The following is a 13,874-nucleotide window of genomic DNA, read 5'->3' on the forward strand; positions in this document are numbered from 1 at the left end:
CTCCAATCCAGGACCCCTTGGGGGATGTCCGACTGCCGGTTTAGGCCCGATCCCAGCAGTTGGACATCCCTCTTGCAATCCAGGACTGCTGACTTCTGCCCGCTGACTCCTAACCACTCGTCTGCCTGCTTGCCTGACATCCCTAACTACCTCTGTCTGCCAGCCTGATCGCCCCCTAACTGCTCCCCTGCCCACCTGATTGCCCCTAACTGCCCTCCCGATCGCCCCTAACTGCCCTCCCCTGGCGGCCTGATCACCCCCTAACTGCCCTCCCCTGCCGGCCTGATTGTTCCTAACTGGTTCTGCCTCGGCCCCCACCACCATGGCTTTATCCAGAAGGACACCCGGAAGGATGTCCAGAAGATGTCTGGTCTAATTAGCATATTACCCTTTTATTAGTGTAGATTTTTATTAGTTTATTCTATGATTTGTTATGCATAATTTAGCATCTTTTGTACTATACTTTCGCTTTTCTATTTCTTGCTCTATTTTTAATTAAAAAAAATATTTTTTAAATGATTTTTTAGAGAGAAAGGGAGAGAGTGAGAGAGAGAAACATTGATTGGCTGCCTCCTGCACTCCCCTTACTGGGGATCCAGCCTGCAACCCCAGCATGTGCCCCAACTAGGAATCAAACTAGGGACCTTTTGGTGCATGGGTTGATGCTCAACCAACTGAGCACCACTGGGCTCTAGTTCTATTTTTTAAGCTAGTAATGTATATCTTTTTAGCAATTTCCTAAGCTTCCTTTTTAAAATTTATTTATCTTGTTGAAAATATTACAGATATCCCTCCCTTAGACCCCTTCACCCCATACTCACCCTTCCCAGGCCTTCACCACACTATTATCTGTGTCCATGGGCTATGCATATATGCATATAAGTTCTCTGGTTAATCTCTCCTCACCAAAGCTTCTTTTTTTTAAAAAAAATTTACTTTTATTGTTGACATTATTAGAGATAGACCTCATTTTCTCTCCCATTTGTTCCTTTCCACCTAGACCCCGTTCTCCTCTACCTTTGGCCCTAACCGCTTTTTGTCAGTGTCCAGGGGTTATGCATATCTGTTCTCTGGCGATTCTTTTCACCTTCTTTCATCTCGCCCACCACACCCACCTCCCCTCTGACATTTGTCAGAATACCATGTATCCATGACTCTGATTCTGTTTTGTTCATCAGCTTATTTTGTTCTTTAGATTCCACATATAAGTGAGATCATATGGTATTTGCTTTCTCTGACTGGTTTATTTCACTTAGCATTATAATCTCCAGGTCCATTCATGCTGTTACACAAGGTAAGTGTTTCTTCCTTTTTACAGCTGCATAGTATTCCATCGCGTGAATGTACCATACTTTTTTTATCCACTCACCTCCTACCAATGGACATTTGGGCAGTTTCCAGATCTTGCTTATTGTAAATAACACTGATGTGAACATAGGGGTGCATATGTTCCTTCTGATTGGAGTTTCAGGATTCTTAGGATATAGTCCCAGCAATGGGACTGCTGGATCAAAAGGCAGTTCCATTTTTTAAATTTTTTGAGGAAACTCCATACTGTTTTCTATAGTGGCTGCACCAGTCTGCATTGCCACCAATTGTGCACTAGGATTCCCTTTTCTCCACACCTCACCTGCATTTGTTGTTTGTTGATTTGTTGATGGTAGTCATGTAGGTAGGTGTGAAATGATATCTTGTGGTTTTAATTTGAGTCACTCTCTGACGGTTAGTCATGTTGAGCACCTTTTCATGTGTCTTTGGCCATCTGTGTGTCCTTTTTGGAGAATATGAGAAAACTTAAGTTCAGAGACTGACCAACCCAGTATCATACAGAATCTAGAACAGGGGTGGGCAAACTTTTTGACTGGAGGGCCACAATGGGTTCTTAAACTGGACTGGAGGGCCGGAACAAAAGCGTGGATGGAGTGTTTGTGTGAACTAATATAAATTCAAAGTAAACATTATTACATAAAAGGGTACGGTCTTTTTTTTTTTTTTTTTTTTTAGTTTTATTCATTTCAAACAGGCCAGATCTGGCCCGCGGGCCGTAGTTTGCCCATGGCTGATCTAGAATCTGGACCTTTGACTCCAGGTTTAGTGCATTTGGTAGTTACTTTACTAGGTATTATATACTGTAATATTCTAGCTGTGTCTTTCTAATGCATTTCTAATAAGTTGAAATGTTTCCTGCATCTTGGTAAACTGTTTTATATTGTTAGAATTCATTTTCTTTTTTAAAAAAAATATATTTTATTGATTTTTTACAGAGAGGAAGGGAGAGGGATAGAGAGTTAGAAACATCTATCAGCTGCCTCCTGCATACTCCCCACCGGACATGCACCTGCAACCAGGGCACATGCCCTTGACCAGAATCGAACCCGGGACCCCTGAGACCACAGGCCGACACTCTATCCACTGAGCCAAACTGGCCAGAGCTTAAGAGAGAGCAGTTATAAAATAAGTACTACTCTATAATATTTAATATCATTTTGGTTAACTGTTATGACATGATGGGAAGAGCACTGAATTGGGAGCTATGAGACTGGGTACTTGTCCATTCTGTTTCTATAAATTCAGGTAAATCATTTTGCTTCAATTTGTTTATTTTTCACCTCAATATGTTCTGTCTTTGCCCTTTCCTTTGAGACTTCATGTTTCTGCCTATAGATCTTAGTAATGCTTGCTGTTATCTTGTTTGTTTTTTAAAATAGCATTTCATAGCTGATCTGCTCAACTTACAATCTGTTTCTGTTTCTTAATCTTTTCTCATTTTTATTTGGACTAATTAATTTTGATTCTGGTGCATTATTTAGCTTAACTTCTGTAGATATTTCACTATTCAAATATATGGTAGTGGAAAAGATTTTATTGTGATATTACTATGTTAATTTTCACAGAACAATAACTCAAATTATTAGCTATTTTCCCTTCACTGACTCAGTTAAGCCAGGGAAAACAATGAAGGTTGAAACATTTGATAGTAGGTTTTCTGTCTTCAAGTCTTTTTTACACCACTTTTTGTTTGTTTGTATTAAATTTCATACTATAGTTGGGTGCTGTCTTGGGTTTTGTTGATGAGGAAAATAGTACCTTCTGCCTCAACTCTGTAATAAGTAGAAACAACTAATGAATTGGGCTCACTTGGAGGCTCCAGTTTAAAATTGTACTGTCCTCCTGGTCTGTGGCTCAGTGCTTAGAACATCAGCCTTTGCACTGAAGAGTCACAGGTTTGAATTTTGATCAAGGACACACCTGGATTGCAGGTTCGATCCCCAGCCCTGGTTGGGACAAATGCTGGAGGAGCTGATTGATGTGTCTCTCTCACATTGATGTTTCTCTCTCTCTCTCCCCCCGTCTCACATTCTCTCTCCTCCTCTACCTACTCCTTCCCCCCCTTCCACTCTTTCTAAAAAATCAATGTAAAAAATATCCTCGGGTGAAGATTAACAAAAACATAAAAAATATTATACTGGGCCTTAAAGAGAGCCCAATAAAGGGAGTCTGGTCTCCAAAACAAAGTCAATCTTGAATATGAATCTGGAAAAATTACTCTGAACTTTATATAAGCACAGTTCTCTGTTAAGCAGGTAGTCTCTTATTTAATTTAGAGACTGAAACATTGGTTCCTTAGCAAAGTAAATTATTTATATTAAATAATTTCTTTGTTCTACTGTACTTGCTATATTCTTATAACACACCTTTTGAGGGGCCATTTTTTAGGGGGATAATTAAGTACATTCTGCTCATATATTATCCATCTTAATTTTATCAGTAGGTCACTAAATAACACTAGCTTTGGAATTCCTCTCATAGTTAATCCTGAACCATTCAGTATTCCTCTGACCATTTGTGAAAAAACATTTTTTAAAAATTCTTTATTGTTTAAAGTATTACATATAGTATTACATAAGTCTCCTTTTTTCCCCATTGACCTCTCCCCGGCCACCCCCATCCTCCAGCACATGCCCTCACCTCCCCCTAGTGTCTGTGTCCATTGGTTATGCTTATATGCATGCATACAAGACCTTTAATTTATTCCCCCCACCCCCTCCCCCATCATCCCTTTGCATCTGAAGTGACAGTCTGTTCCATGCTTCTATGTCTCTGGCTCTATTTTTGTTTTTCAGTTTATGTTGTTCATTAAATTTGAAGAACATTTTTTGAGACATTTCATTTGGTAGAAATAGTCTCTTCTGTTTTTCTTATTTTAGAAACTTTAATTTTACATATTAGGATTGAGGACATACAGAGCTTATCATGGGTTCTCAAGATAACCAAGAGCTTATTGAATTCTTAACCTGTTGTTTAAAAGTCTATTTACAAGGTTAGGAGAATTACATCATTAGAATGTTGCAACAGAACACTTAATATTGGCATTTTATTCAGGTCTGGATTGTCCTTTGCAGGATGTTTAACATCTGTGGTCCCTACTCATTACATGTGAGTACTGTCTCCCAGACATGAAAGACAAAGAAATGCCCTCTGATATTTTTTAATAACCTATCTATCTGGCAGTGGTACTACTGTGTTTCAGAATTATAGCTCAGATCAATATTGTATGGTCAGCATATTACTATTAAGTTTTAGGTACTTAGGTCTGCTCACATCAAAATTGTATTTTTAGATTCTGTCAAGATATTTTATTACCTTTGTAGTTTTTCTAATTTTACATTTCACCCTTCTCATTGTTATTCACAATTGTGTTTTTCAATGATGACATACATAGTAAAATCTTAAATTTATAATATAAAGCAATTGCTCAACTTTAGTTATGGTTTACTTATAAGTATATATGATATCTTACCAATAATTGAGTTTCTGGCATATCAAAACTAGTTATAGTATTAGAAAATTAAACTATCAGTTATAAAATTAGATACAGTATTCTATTTCCTTCTGTATAATTGAGTTATTCTAACATATTCTATTAGCCTGTAACAACTATGAACTTTTCCTATAATAATAGACCAAAAGCAGTTGTTTAAAACATTAAATAAGATATGAATTACAAAGGCTACATTTCAGAAAAGTACTCTCATGTATATGTCTGAACTTCTCTTATACTGGGTAGATCTTAAAAATACAGAAAAGTATATTATCAGAGTTTTTAATATATGCTCTCTACTTTTTTTTAACTGATAAATTTGCAGTGTGGAGTCTTCTATGCTTAATTCAAGTTTGACATACTACATTGGACCAATTTGCATATGACAAATCTTCGCTAAGGCAGGATATTAATTTACTATTTGTTCAAAACTATAACATGTATACTATTATTATTATTATACAGAGTGCTGAGTCTTATCTTTTCTACTTTCTAGAAATAGTGATATAGTCCTTCGGACTCATCTCTAAAAGTAGAGGTATCTTAAGAAAATACATTAATTATTCATTATTCATTAGCTGTTTCCTTTTTTATTCAGTTTTCTGTGTAGAAAAGGTAGTAAGTAAGTTTTGACTATCATAAAGATTCTCAATCCCTTGCTGGTTAAAATCTGCGTGTACCCCAGTCTTTCAGTTTATTTTTCTGTGAAGCACATTTTCATCTCAGCTTCCTAAATTATATCATAACGGTAATTCAAATTTATGTTTTGCTGCCATATACTTTCTGATTTTAAAAGGAACAAGACAGCAGTTGTATCATGCCATTTGTGCAGATCTATTTTTCATTGCTTTTTATTATATGCTTTATTAGGGATTGTAAATATTAGGTTTATATATATATATATATTTATTTATTTTCTTTAAAATATTTTTTTTATTGATTTCAGAGAGGAATGGGGAGGGAGAGAGAGATAGAAACATCAGTGAAGAGAGAGAATCATTGATCAGCTTCCTCCTGCACATCCCCCAATGGGGATCAAGCCCACAACCGGGCATGTGCCCTGACTGGGAATCAAACCATGACCTCCTGGTTTATAGGTTGATGCTCAACCACTGAGTGGCCGGCTTAAATATTAGGTTTTTAAAAATGATTTAATGACTTGGTTCTAACTTTGCATACACAGCTAATTTGAAGTAATTTGATCAGTTATCAGAATCCATTTGATTGTATTTTAACAAAAATTCAAATAGAGAAACCCTTTAAATGTGAATATAAACTAAAGAACTTCTCACTAAAAATCTTCAATAGTTAGGAGAACTATGGTTTTTTCAGCACAATGTAAATAAAGACATGGATTGGCCAGCCAGTTTCAGAATTTCATGTTCTTTTTCTAATTTCTTATGTTAACTGTCTTAGATGTGAAAGCACTTTCATTTTGGAATTAAACTCTGAAGTTCAGGAACTATTAATGAACTATAAAACGACTTAATAGGTATCAGTAAAAATATGGGTTTCCTTTTAAAATTTGAAAGTGTTCTCAAGATACATTGGAAAATCATAATTTAAGTTTTTGAATTTTGAAAAATGTTTTAAACATGCCAAAAGGTTGCAAGAGTACTACAATGAATATCCGATAATTAACATTCTGCCACTTTTGCTCTCCTTCCCTACCCTCCCTCCTCCCTTTGTTATGCTTTTTTACCTGTTTTGCATAATTCTGTTTAGCTTTATTGAGGTATAATTAACAAAATTGTAAGATATTTGAAGTGTTCATTATCCTGATTTGCTATTTGTATACATTATGAAACCTTATTCATCTTATAATTGAAAGTTTATACCTTTTACCAAAGGCAACCGTAGTTCTTTAAAAAATAAATTGTATCTTGTCGCTCAGGATAGATAGTGAATCACGTACATACTCCTGTGCATCACTGCTTTTATTTGTAGAAGTGAGTTTCTTAGAATCTACTTAAGAATATTTTATTCAACTTTTGTGAACTTAAAAGTTTTCTTTGTAAAAGATAAAAGGTATAGGTTTTGACTCTGTAAATAGTGATATATTCAAATTTAACAGAAACGAAAGTATTTGTTTTGTTAAATTATTGGGAGCAAAAAAAATAAAATAAAAAAAAATTATTGGGAGCAAAAATCTGGGGACCTTTTGGTTATAAAGAGGAAATATTTATAAGGGGTTTGTACTCAATCCTGGGAGTTTCTTCATTAAAGCTTTTATTTGAAATGACTTCCTAATTGTGGACCAAAGAAACTTTTGAGTATTTGATATATGTGGGTACCAGTTGTATTTTGGACTCAAAATATAAAATGTCTTAATTTAATATAGCACATATTAGAAAGTTATTTTTGGGTGAAATAGGTATTAATTTAGCCATCTTTTGCTCTGAATTAGGAAGCTCTGGAGGAATATGTGAAAAAAGTAAGCTCTATTCAGATGGTAAGAAGAAGTCCTTAAACACTGGAATTATTACTGTTCAGAACTATGGATCTCATGTACCTCCCAAAGTCTCTCACATTACTTTTGCTCATGAAGTTGGACATAACTTTGGATCTCCAGTAAGTATTGCATAATTACTACATTTTAAATAAAATAATAAAAGTTATTAACCTACCTTTTATGTCAGTGATTTGTTTGTTTACAATGAAATTAAGTATGTATGAATGCTTTTATGTCAGAACAGTCATGTACTTGAGCATATAGAAGGCAAGGAAAGTAAAATATTTGTGATTAAAATAAGAAAAGTCAACCTAACAAAGCCAGAATTCTATATAGGTAAGGGATTTTGTCTTTTCATTCACTTCTATGTATCCTGGCCCTAGAATAGTGCCTGTTACATAATTTATTCAAATATTCATTGAATGAGAATAATTTTTAATTATTTAAAATATATTTTGAATGTTAGGAAATTGTGGAGTAGGTGTTTTGCTTGGTTTCTGTTAAAGTATTATTGGGGCTTACTAGATTTGTCTTTCTCTACTGTGGAATGAGATTGATATGCTCATCATCCAGAACGGGGTCAGCAAACTTTTTCTGTATAGGGCTAGCCAGTGAGTTATCTAGGTTTTGGGGGTAACATTTCGGTTGTATATTTTTCTTTGTTGTTTTTACAGTCCTTTATACATGGGAGAACCATTTTTAGCTTAGGCTATATTAAAACTGGTTGTGGCTTGCATTCAGATTCAGCCTCTGTTTCAGATTTAACAATTATCAGGATTTTGCTACATTTCCTTTCTGTATTTCTTCCTTTTTCTTTGTAAGGTATTTGAAGCAAATTCATTCATTCTTATATATTTTAGTATACATTCCTTAAGAAAATAGACTTTTTTTTTACATAGCCAAAGTGTGATTGTATCAGACAAAATTAACAATTCTTTGGTATCATTTAATATCCATTTCATTATATTGATTTTCAAGTGACCTAACGATTAATACACACAGAAATGCAAAGTACTGAAATATGTTCTTTGTGATTTTGATAGGATTTTAATAAGTTTGCGAAATTTCCATATGTAAATTTATTTTACTTGTATCTTAACACTTGTAAAAATGGAAATTTTTATGAGTTTTGGAAAATATATACAGTTGTTTCAAATCCTTAAATGTCCTTCTCTAATTTTCTTCAGTTTGTAAAATGTAATGGCATCTCACTAAGTTGCAAATCTTTCCTCTTCTAAGTCCTATCTGAAATTGATAGATTATTATCACTACTCTTGGAAAAAGTATTTAAAATGTATTTAAATCTCCCTACCTTTTGACTGCTTTGGTGATCTGTCTTAAAAGAGTAATTGAAATTTTTAGAGATGAGCAGAGAACTGTTGTTCACAGTTAATTTGCATTTTCCAGGACAATCAAATGTCCTCTCTTCTCTCCCTGCTCTTCTATACTTTACTCTAGGTCCTCTCAAAGCATATAAATTACTGAGGATCTTAAAATACAGATTGTAGTTCAGTGAGTCTTTGGTGAGGCACAAATTTGCACATTTCTAAGAAACCCTCTGATGCGGTTGCTCCTGGTCTGTGGACCACACTTGGAGTAGGGAATTGAATCTATTCTCTTTTCACTTCGTGTCTAATCCATCCCCTACCAGTTGCTGGAGAGGTGTTTTTAGTATATTAATGTTATATTACTTACTGCTTATTGCTTAATGGGTAAATTGGTTGACACATTTTGTCTCTCTTGCCGTCTTTTCCTGTCATACTGATTTGGGCATTTCAGGGGCCTGGGGATCTGATGATTTGTGACCACTGTGGGGTTCTTGGCTTGGAGCAGGTAAGAACTCAGTTTCAAGCCAGCATAGACTTTAAAGTGAAAGAGTTTATAAGTGAAGTAGTGAGACAGAGTGGCTACTCCACAGTAGAGCAGCCACTCCCTAGTGGGATTTGCTCCTTTTATTGGAGCTCATTTAATTGGGGGGTAGGGCATTCAATAAGGGGGAAGAATATTCAGGATTTTTCTGGGAAAGGGGTGGAGATTCTTGGGAGAACAGTTGGCCATTTTGTATCCTTATATGGGCTTTGCATTCTGTGTGTGTGGGGGGGGCGGGGTGGTTGTTTAGTATGCTAATGTATTACAATGAGAGAATAATGAGGCTAAGGGTTACTGGAAGGTGAAATTAGTCTCTATGTTGGATGACCTGGCCTTCTGTTGGTTCTAAGCCATAAATCCATTGGGGGTTGGTCCTACTATCTCTCTGATAGTCCTTATATCCCATATTGGTTACATCCCTTTTGCCACATACCCTTTCTCAACATCAGACTAGTTTTAATGGCTCTACCATGCTTAAACACACCCCCATTCCTTTGTGCATGTTGTTCTTGTTACCATTCATATACATAGTAGATACTTAGTAAATATTTATTAAGCATTTTAATAGTAAGATCAGCTAGAACCATAAATTCCTGAGCCTATCTTCCTTCTATTCTTTACCTGAAATCTGTCTTTATCTCTCCTGTTGTAAATCTATATACTATGTCAATGTTACTTTCTCTATGAGTGTTTCACACTATCCCTTATATTTATTTATCCTGTCCCAAATATTTATTGCACACCTATTGTTAACCATTTTATAAGCTTTGTTGTGGGAAGTTGTAATCATAAATGACACAAATTCTGTCTCAATATGAAAATTCTAATATGTGCCCACTATTATCAGATTAATCTTTGTCTAGGTATAGCTCTGATCATTCTGATCCTGTTACTTCTGTTAATAGCTTACTTCTAGTACTAGTACCTATTGATACAATTTCCTTATCTTAGCATTTAGGGATTTCCATAATTTGGGTCCAAGTATATTTTCAATGTTTTCTCCCCTCTCTTGTCAAATTAAGTAATTTACAATTCTTTAAAACTTTCCTTCTGTCAGGAAGCCAGTTTCTTCTCATGTCTGCCTGTTGAAAGCTTGATCCTTGCTGTTATATAATGTAAATTAGTATGGCCCTTTTGACAGGCAGTTTGGCAGTGTGTATCAAGACCCTTAAAATGTTTGACCTTTTTTTTTTTATATTTTATTGATTTTTTACAGAGAGGAAGGGAGAGGGATAGAGAGTTAGAAACACTGATGAGAGAGAAACATTGATCAGCTGCCTCCTGCACACCCCCTACTGGGGATGCACCCGCAACCAAGGTACATGCCCTTGACCGGAATCGAACCCGGGACCCTTCAGTCCACCGGCCAATGCTCTATCCACTGAGCCAAACCGGTTAGGGCTGTTTGACCTTTTAACTGAGCAGTTCTACCTCTGGGAATCCAACTAAAAGTAATAAATGCACAATCTGTCAAAGATTTGTGTACATTTCAACAAAAGAAAGAAAAGGTATCCATGGCTATTTTATTATAGCAAACAATTTTAAACAGCCTAAGTGCCTCCACACTAGGAAAGTATCATGGAATGCTCTGCCATCATTTAAAAATAAAGCTTTTAAATGCTTACCTTATACTGTTAAACTGAAAGAAACCATTTATATAACCAAACACAGAGTATAGCCCAAATTTTGTATTAAAATATTATATTACTAGATACAAGTCATGTAGGAAATAGACCAAAATGTTAATTATACTCATTGTGGTTGGTGGATTGTGATTGAATTTTTCTTTATCCATTTTTTATTTTCTAAAATTTCTAAAGGAATATATGTTATTTTCATAGTCAGGAATAAGCTTTTCTTTTTTCTTATCAAACTAAGATTATAGTTTCTTTGTGAAACTATATTCTCTTTATTTGAACTCTCACAGCACTTTTTGCGGGTATAGTCAAGTAGCTTTTATTTTCTGTTTTGCTTATTTGTGTGCAATGTTTATTCCCTATTATGAGGATGACAAATAGCTGGCATACATGTTTATAATTTGTTGGCTATGATCCATTACAGTCTCCTCTGGGTTAAAAAATAATAATTAATGATACCTATAATGGATTTATGGGGCTTTATGAGGCAGAGAACAGACTATGCAGAGATATAGAAATTTGCTAGCCCTTTAAAATAAAATGTAAGTCCTTTGAGGACTACGGACAGTGCTTAACTCATCTTTATATTGTCATATTGTATTTCAGCTTTTTCTTGTTTGATATTGAACACAGCACCTATAGTTATTCAATTGAAAGATAATAAGATATTCTGTGATTACATCAAGAATTAAACAGTATTGGTATTTTTTGTTTTTGTTTTTCTCTTTCTAAAATTCTAATGTTGAGAATAATTCTGGTGTCATATATTATGAAAAACCAAATTGAAGTCTATAAAATGAAAACATAAAGCAAGAAAATATTGGTGAATAGTAAAGAGTTGTTAAATGCTGAACCTAGGTTTAGGAGAAAGGCAAGAAGTATCAGGAAGACTAAAGGTGAAAGCAGTTGCTTTAATAGTTGCTTCAGATGAGGGAGTAGAAAATGAAAGGGACTTAGATGGATTCTGGGAAGAAACAGAATGCTTATGGGCAGTTCTTTTCTTCCTGGAGAGTAGGGTTGTCTGGTATTTAAAACAATTTAATTATAAATAGAACTATTACTCTAGGACCCATTGTTTTCATCCTTACTGACAAGTTCTGAATTGTTTGTGGAGCATGGTGAGGTTGTTTTGTTTTTAAAATATATTGTTACTGATTTCAGAGATGAAGAGGGAGAGAGAGAAACATCAATGATGAGAGAATCATTGATCAGCTGCCTCCTGCATGCCCCACACTGGGGATCAAGCCTGGGCATGTGCTCTGACTGGGAATCTGAACTGTGACCTCCTGGTTCATAGGTTGATGCTCAACCACTGAGCCACCTGGTGGGTTATTTTGTTTTTAAATGTATATCGATACCCCAGGAGCTGGGGAGACCTGCTGTGATCTGGTAGTGTTCTCTTTCCCAATCTCAGTGCTGGCCAGGTAAGTGTATTTACTTTGAGAAAGTTCATGGAGCTGTGGTTTGGTGCTTTACTATATTTATCTGATACTTCAGGAATAGTTACCAACACCGTAAACTATTTCTGTACATAGACAAGTATGTCTCCTGTTTTATTCCACAAAGCAGTGTTTTGGTTTTACCTCTTGGCTTTTCCTTTCTTTCTTTTTTTAAATATATTTTATTGATTTTTTTACAGAGAGGAAGGGAGAGGGATAGAGAGTTAGAAACATCCATGAGAGAGAAACATCGATCAGCTGCCTCCTGCACACCCCCCACTGGGGTTGTGCCCGCAACCAAGGCACACCCCCTTGACCGGAATCGAACCTGGGACTCCTCAGTTCACAGGCGGACGCTCTAACCACTGAGCAAAACTGGTCAGGGCGAGGCTTTTCTTAATTTGTATTTAAAAATGGATCATTGTGTTTCTATTCCTACTCAGCATTTACTTACCTTTCTTACATAATAGTAAATTCTCAACTCCCTTAGATGCCTATACTGTATGTACTTAATCCCATACCATTCTCTTTTGTTTCCTGTCTTTCCCCATTCTGTCTTCTCTGAACTGGCCCTAACATGTATTTTAATGAATATTTAGTAGTTTTTAAGTAGTTTATATTCCTCCTACTACTTTTAAAAGTAGGTGAACTAATTTTTAATAGACTTTTATGATAATTTGTCCTCCATTCTGCTACCTACTTACAAAGCTATATAAGTTGTGGTTAGAGCTTCACTGATTTTTCCTCCCCTTCTAACATAGCAGCCTTAAAAGAGCAGATTGTTTTCAATCTCACAGTCTAAAACAATTGTAAGAACTTTTCTAAAGGAGAGTCTACAAGCTTTCATTGTTCTTCTGATGAAAAAATTACATTTAATCAGATGACCTGAAAACCTTATTTTACTTCCCTGTTTATGTAACTCTGTATTCTGTTCGACAGCATGATTCTGGAACAGAGTGCACTCCAGGAGAATCTAAGAATTTGGGACAAAAAGAAAATGGCAATTACATCATGTATGCAAGAGCAACATCTGGGGACAAACTGAACAACAATAAATTCTCACTCTGTAGCATTAGAAATATAAGCCAAGTTCTTGAGAAGAAGAGAAACAACTGTTTTGTTGGTATGTATATTTTCCAAACATTTTATTATCAATATTTTCATACTTGAAATAATTATATGGTGAACACCTATGTACCCATCATCTATATTTTATGATTATTAACACTTTGCTGTATTTGCTTTATCACATTTATCAATCTGTCCATCCCTTAGTCCATAATTCTTGTTGCAATTTAAAGTATATTTCACCCCTAAAAGTTCAGCATATCATTAGAGTTCAGTATTTTTTTAAATTAAATCTTTATTGTTCAGATTATTACAGTTGTTCCTCTTTTTCCCCCCCATAGCCCCCCCCCACCTGGTCCCCCCCCCCCCCTCTGCCCTTCCTGCCCCCCCCCCCCCGCCACTGTCCTCATCCATAGCTGTACCATTTTTGTCCAGTCTCTTCCCGCATCCCCCACTAAAAGTTCCATATCATTAGAGTTCAGTATTTTTTTAAATTAAATCTTTATTGTTCAGATTATTACAGTTGTTCCTCTTTTTTCCCCCCATAGCTCCCCTCCACCTGGTTCCCACCCCACCCTCTGCCCCCT

The 13,874-nt window shown here is 35.5% G+C and overlaps 1 protein-coding gene and 1 long non-coding RNA gene across 8 annotated transcripts in view; both read left to right on the forward strand.

Annotated features, from left to right (window-relative positions):
- The window catches only part of ADAM10 (ADAM metallopeptidase domain 10), a 164,176-nt gene that overhangs the window by 110,602 nt on the left and 39,700 nt on the right, over positions 1-13,874 (forward strand). For 6 of the 7 annotated variants that reach the window (XR_001514089.1, XM_015564962.1, XM_015564963.1 and 3 more), the window contains 3 exons: positions 7,230-7,393; positions 9,054-9,107; positions 13,159-13,342. Coding sequence is in view for 6 of the 7 variants with exons in the window: in XM_015564962.1 (XP_015420448.1) it covers positions 7,230-7,393; positions 9,054-9,107; positions 13,159-13,342 (402 nt within the window). In the remaining variant the exon portion in view is untranslated. The remainder of the gene's footprint in view (positions 1-7,229; positions 7,394-9,053; positions 9,108-13,158; positions 13,343-13,874) is intronic. The other variant, XM_006765226.2, reaches the window with a different exon arrangement.
- On the forward strand, positions 2,445-5,202 carry LOC107183308. The gene is made up of 3 exons (XR_001514090.1): positions 2,445-2,574; positions 4,404-4,437; positions 5,148-5,202. It is a non-coding gene; the product is annotated as an uncharacterized LOC107183308 (long non-coding RNA).

Source organism: Myotis davidii, unplaced genomic scaffold (genome assembly GCF_000327345.1).
Source record: "Myotis davidii unplaced genomic scaffold, ASM32734v1 scaffold441, whole genome shotgun sequence".
Lineage (NCBI taxonomy): Eukaryota > Metazoa > Chordata > Mammalia > Chiroptera > Vespertilionidae > Myotis > Myotis davidii.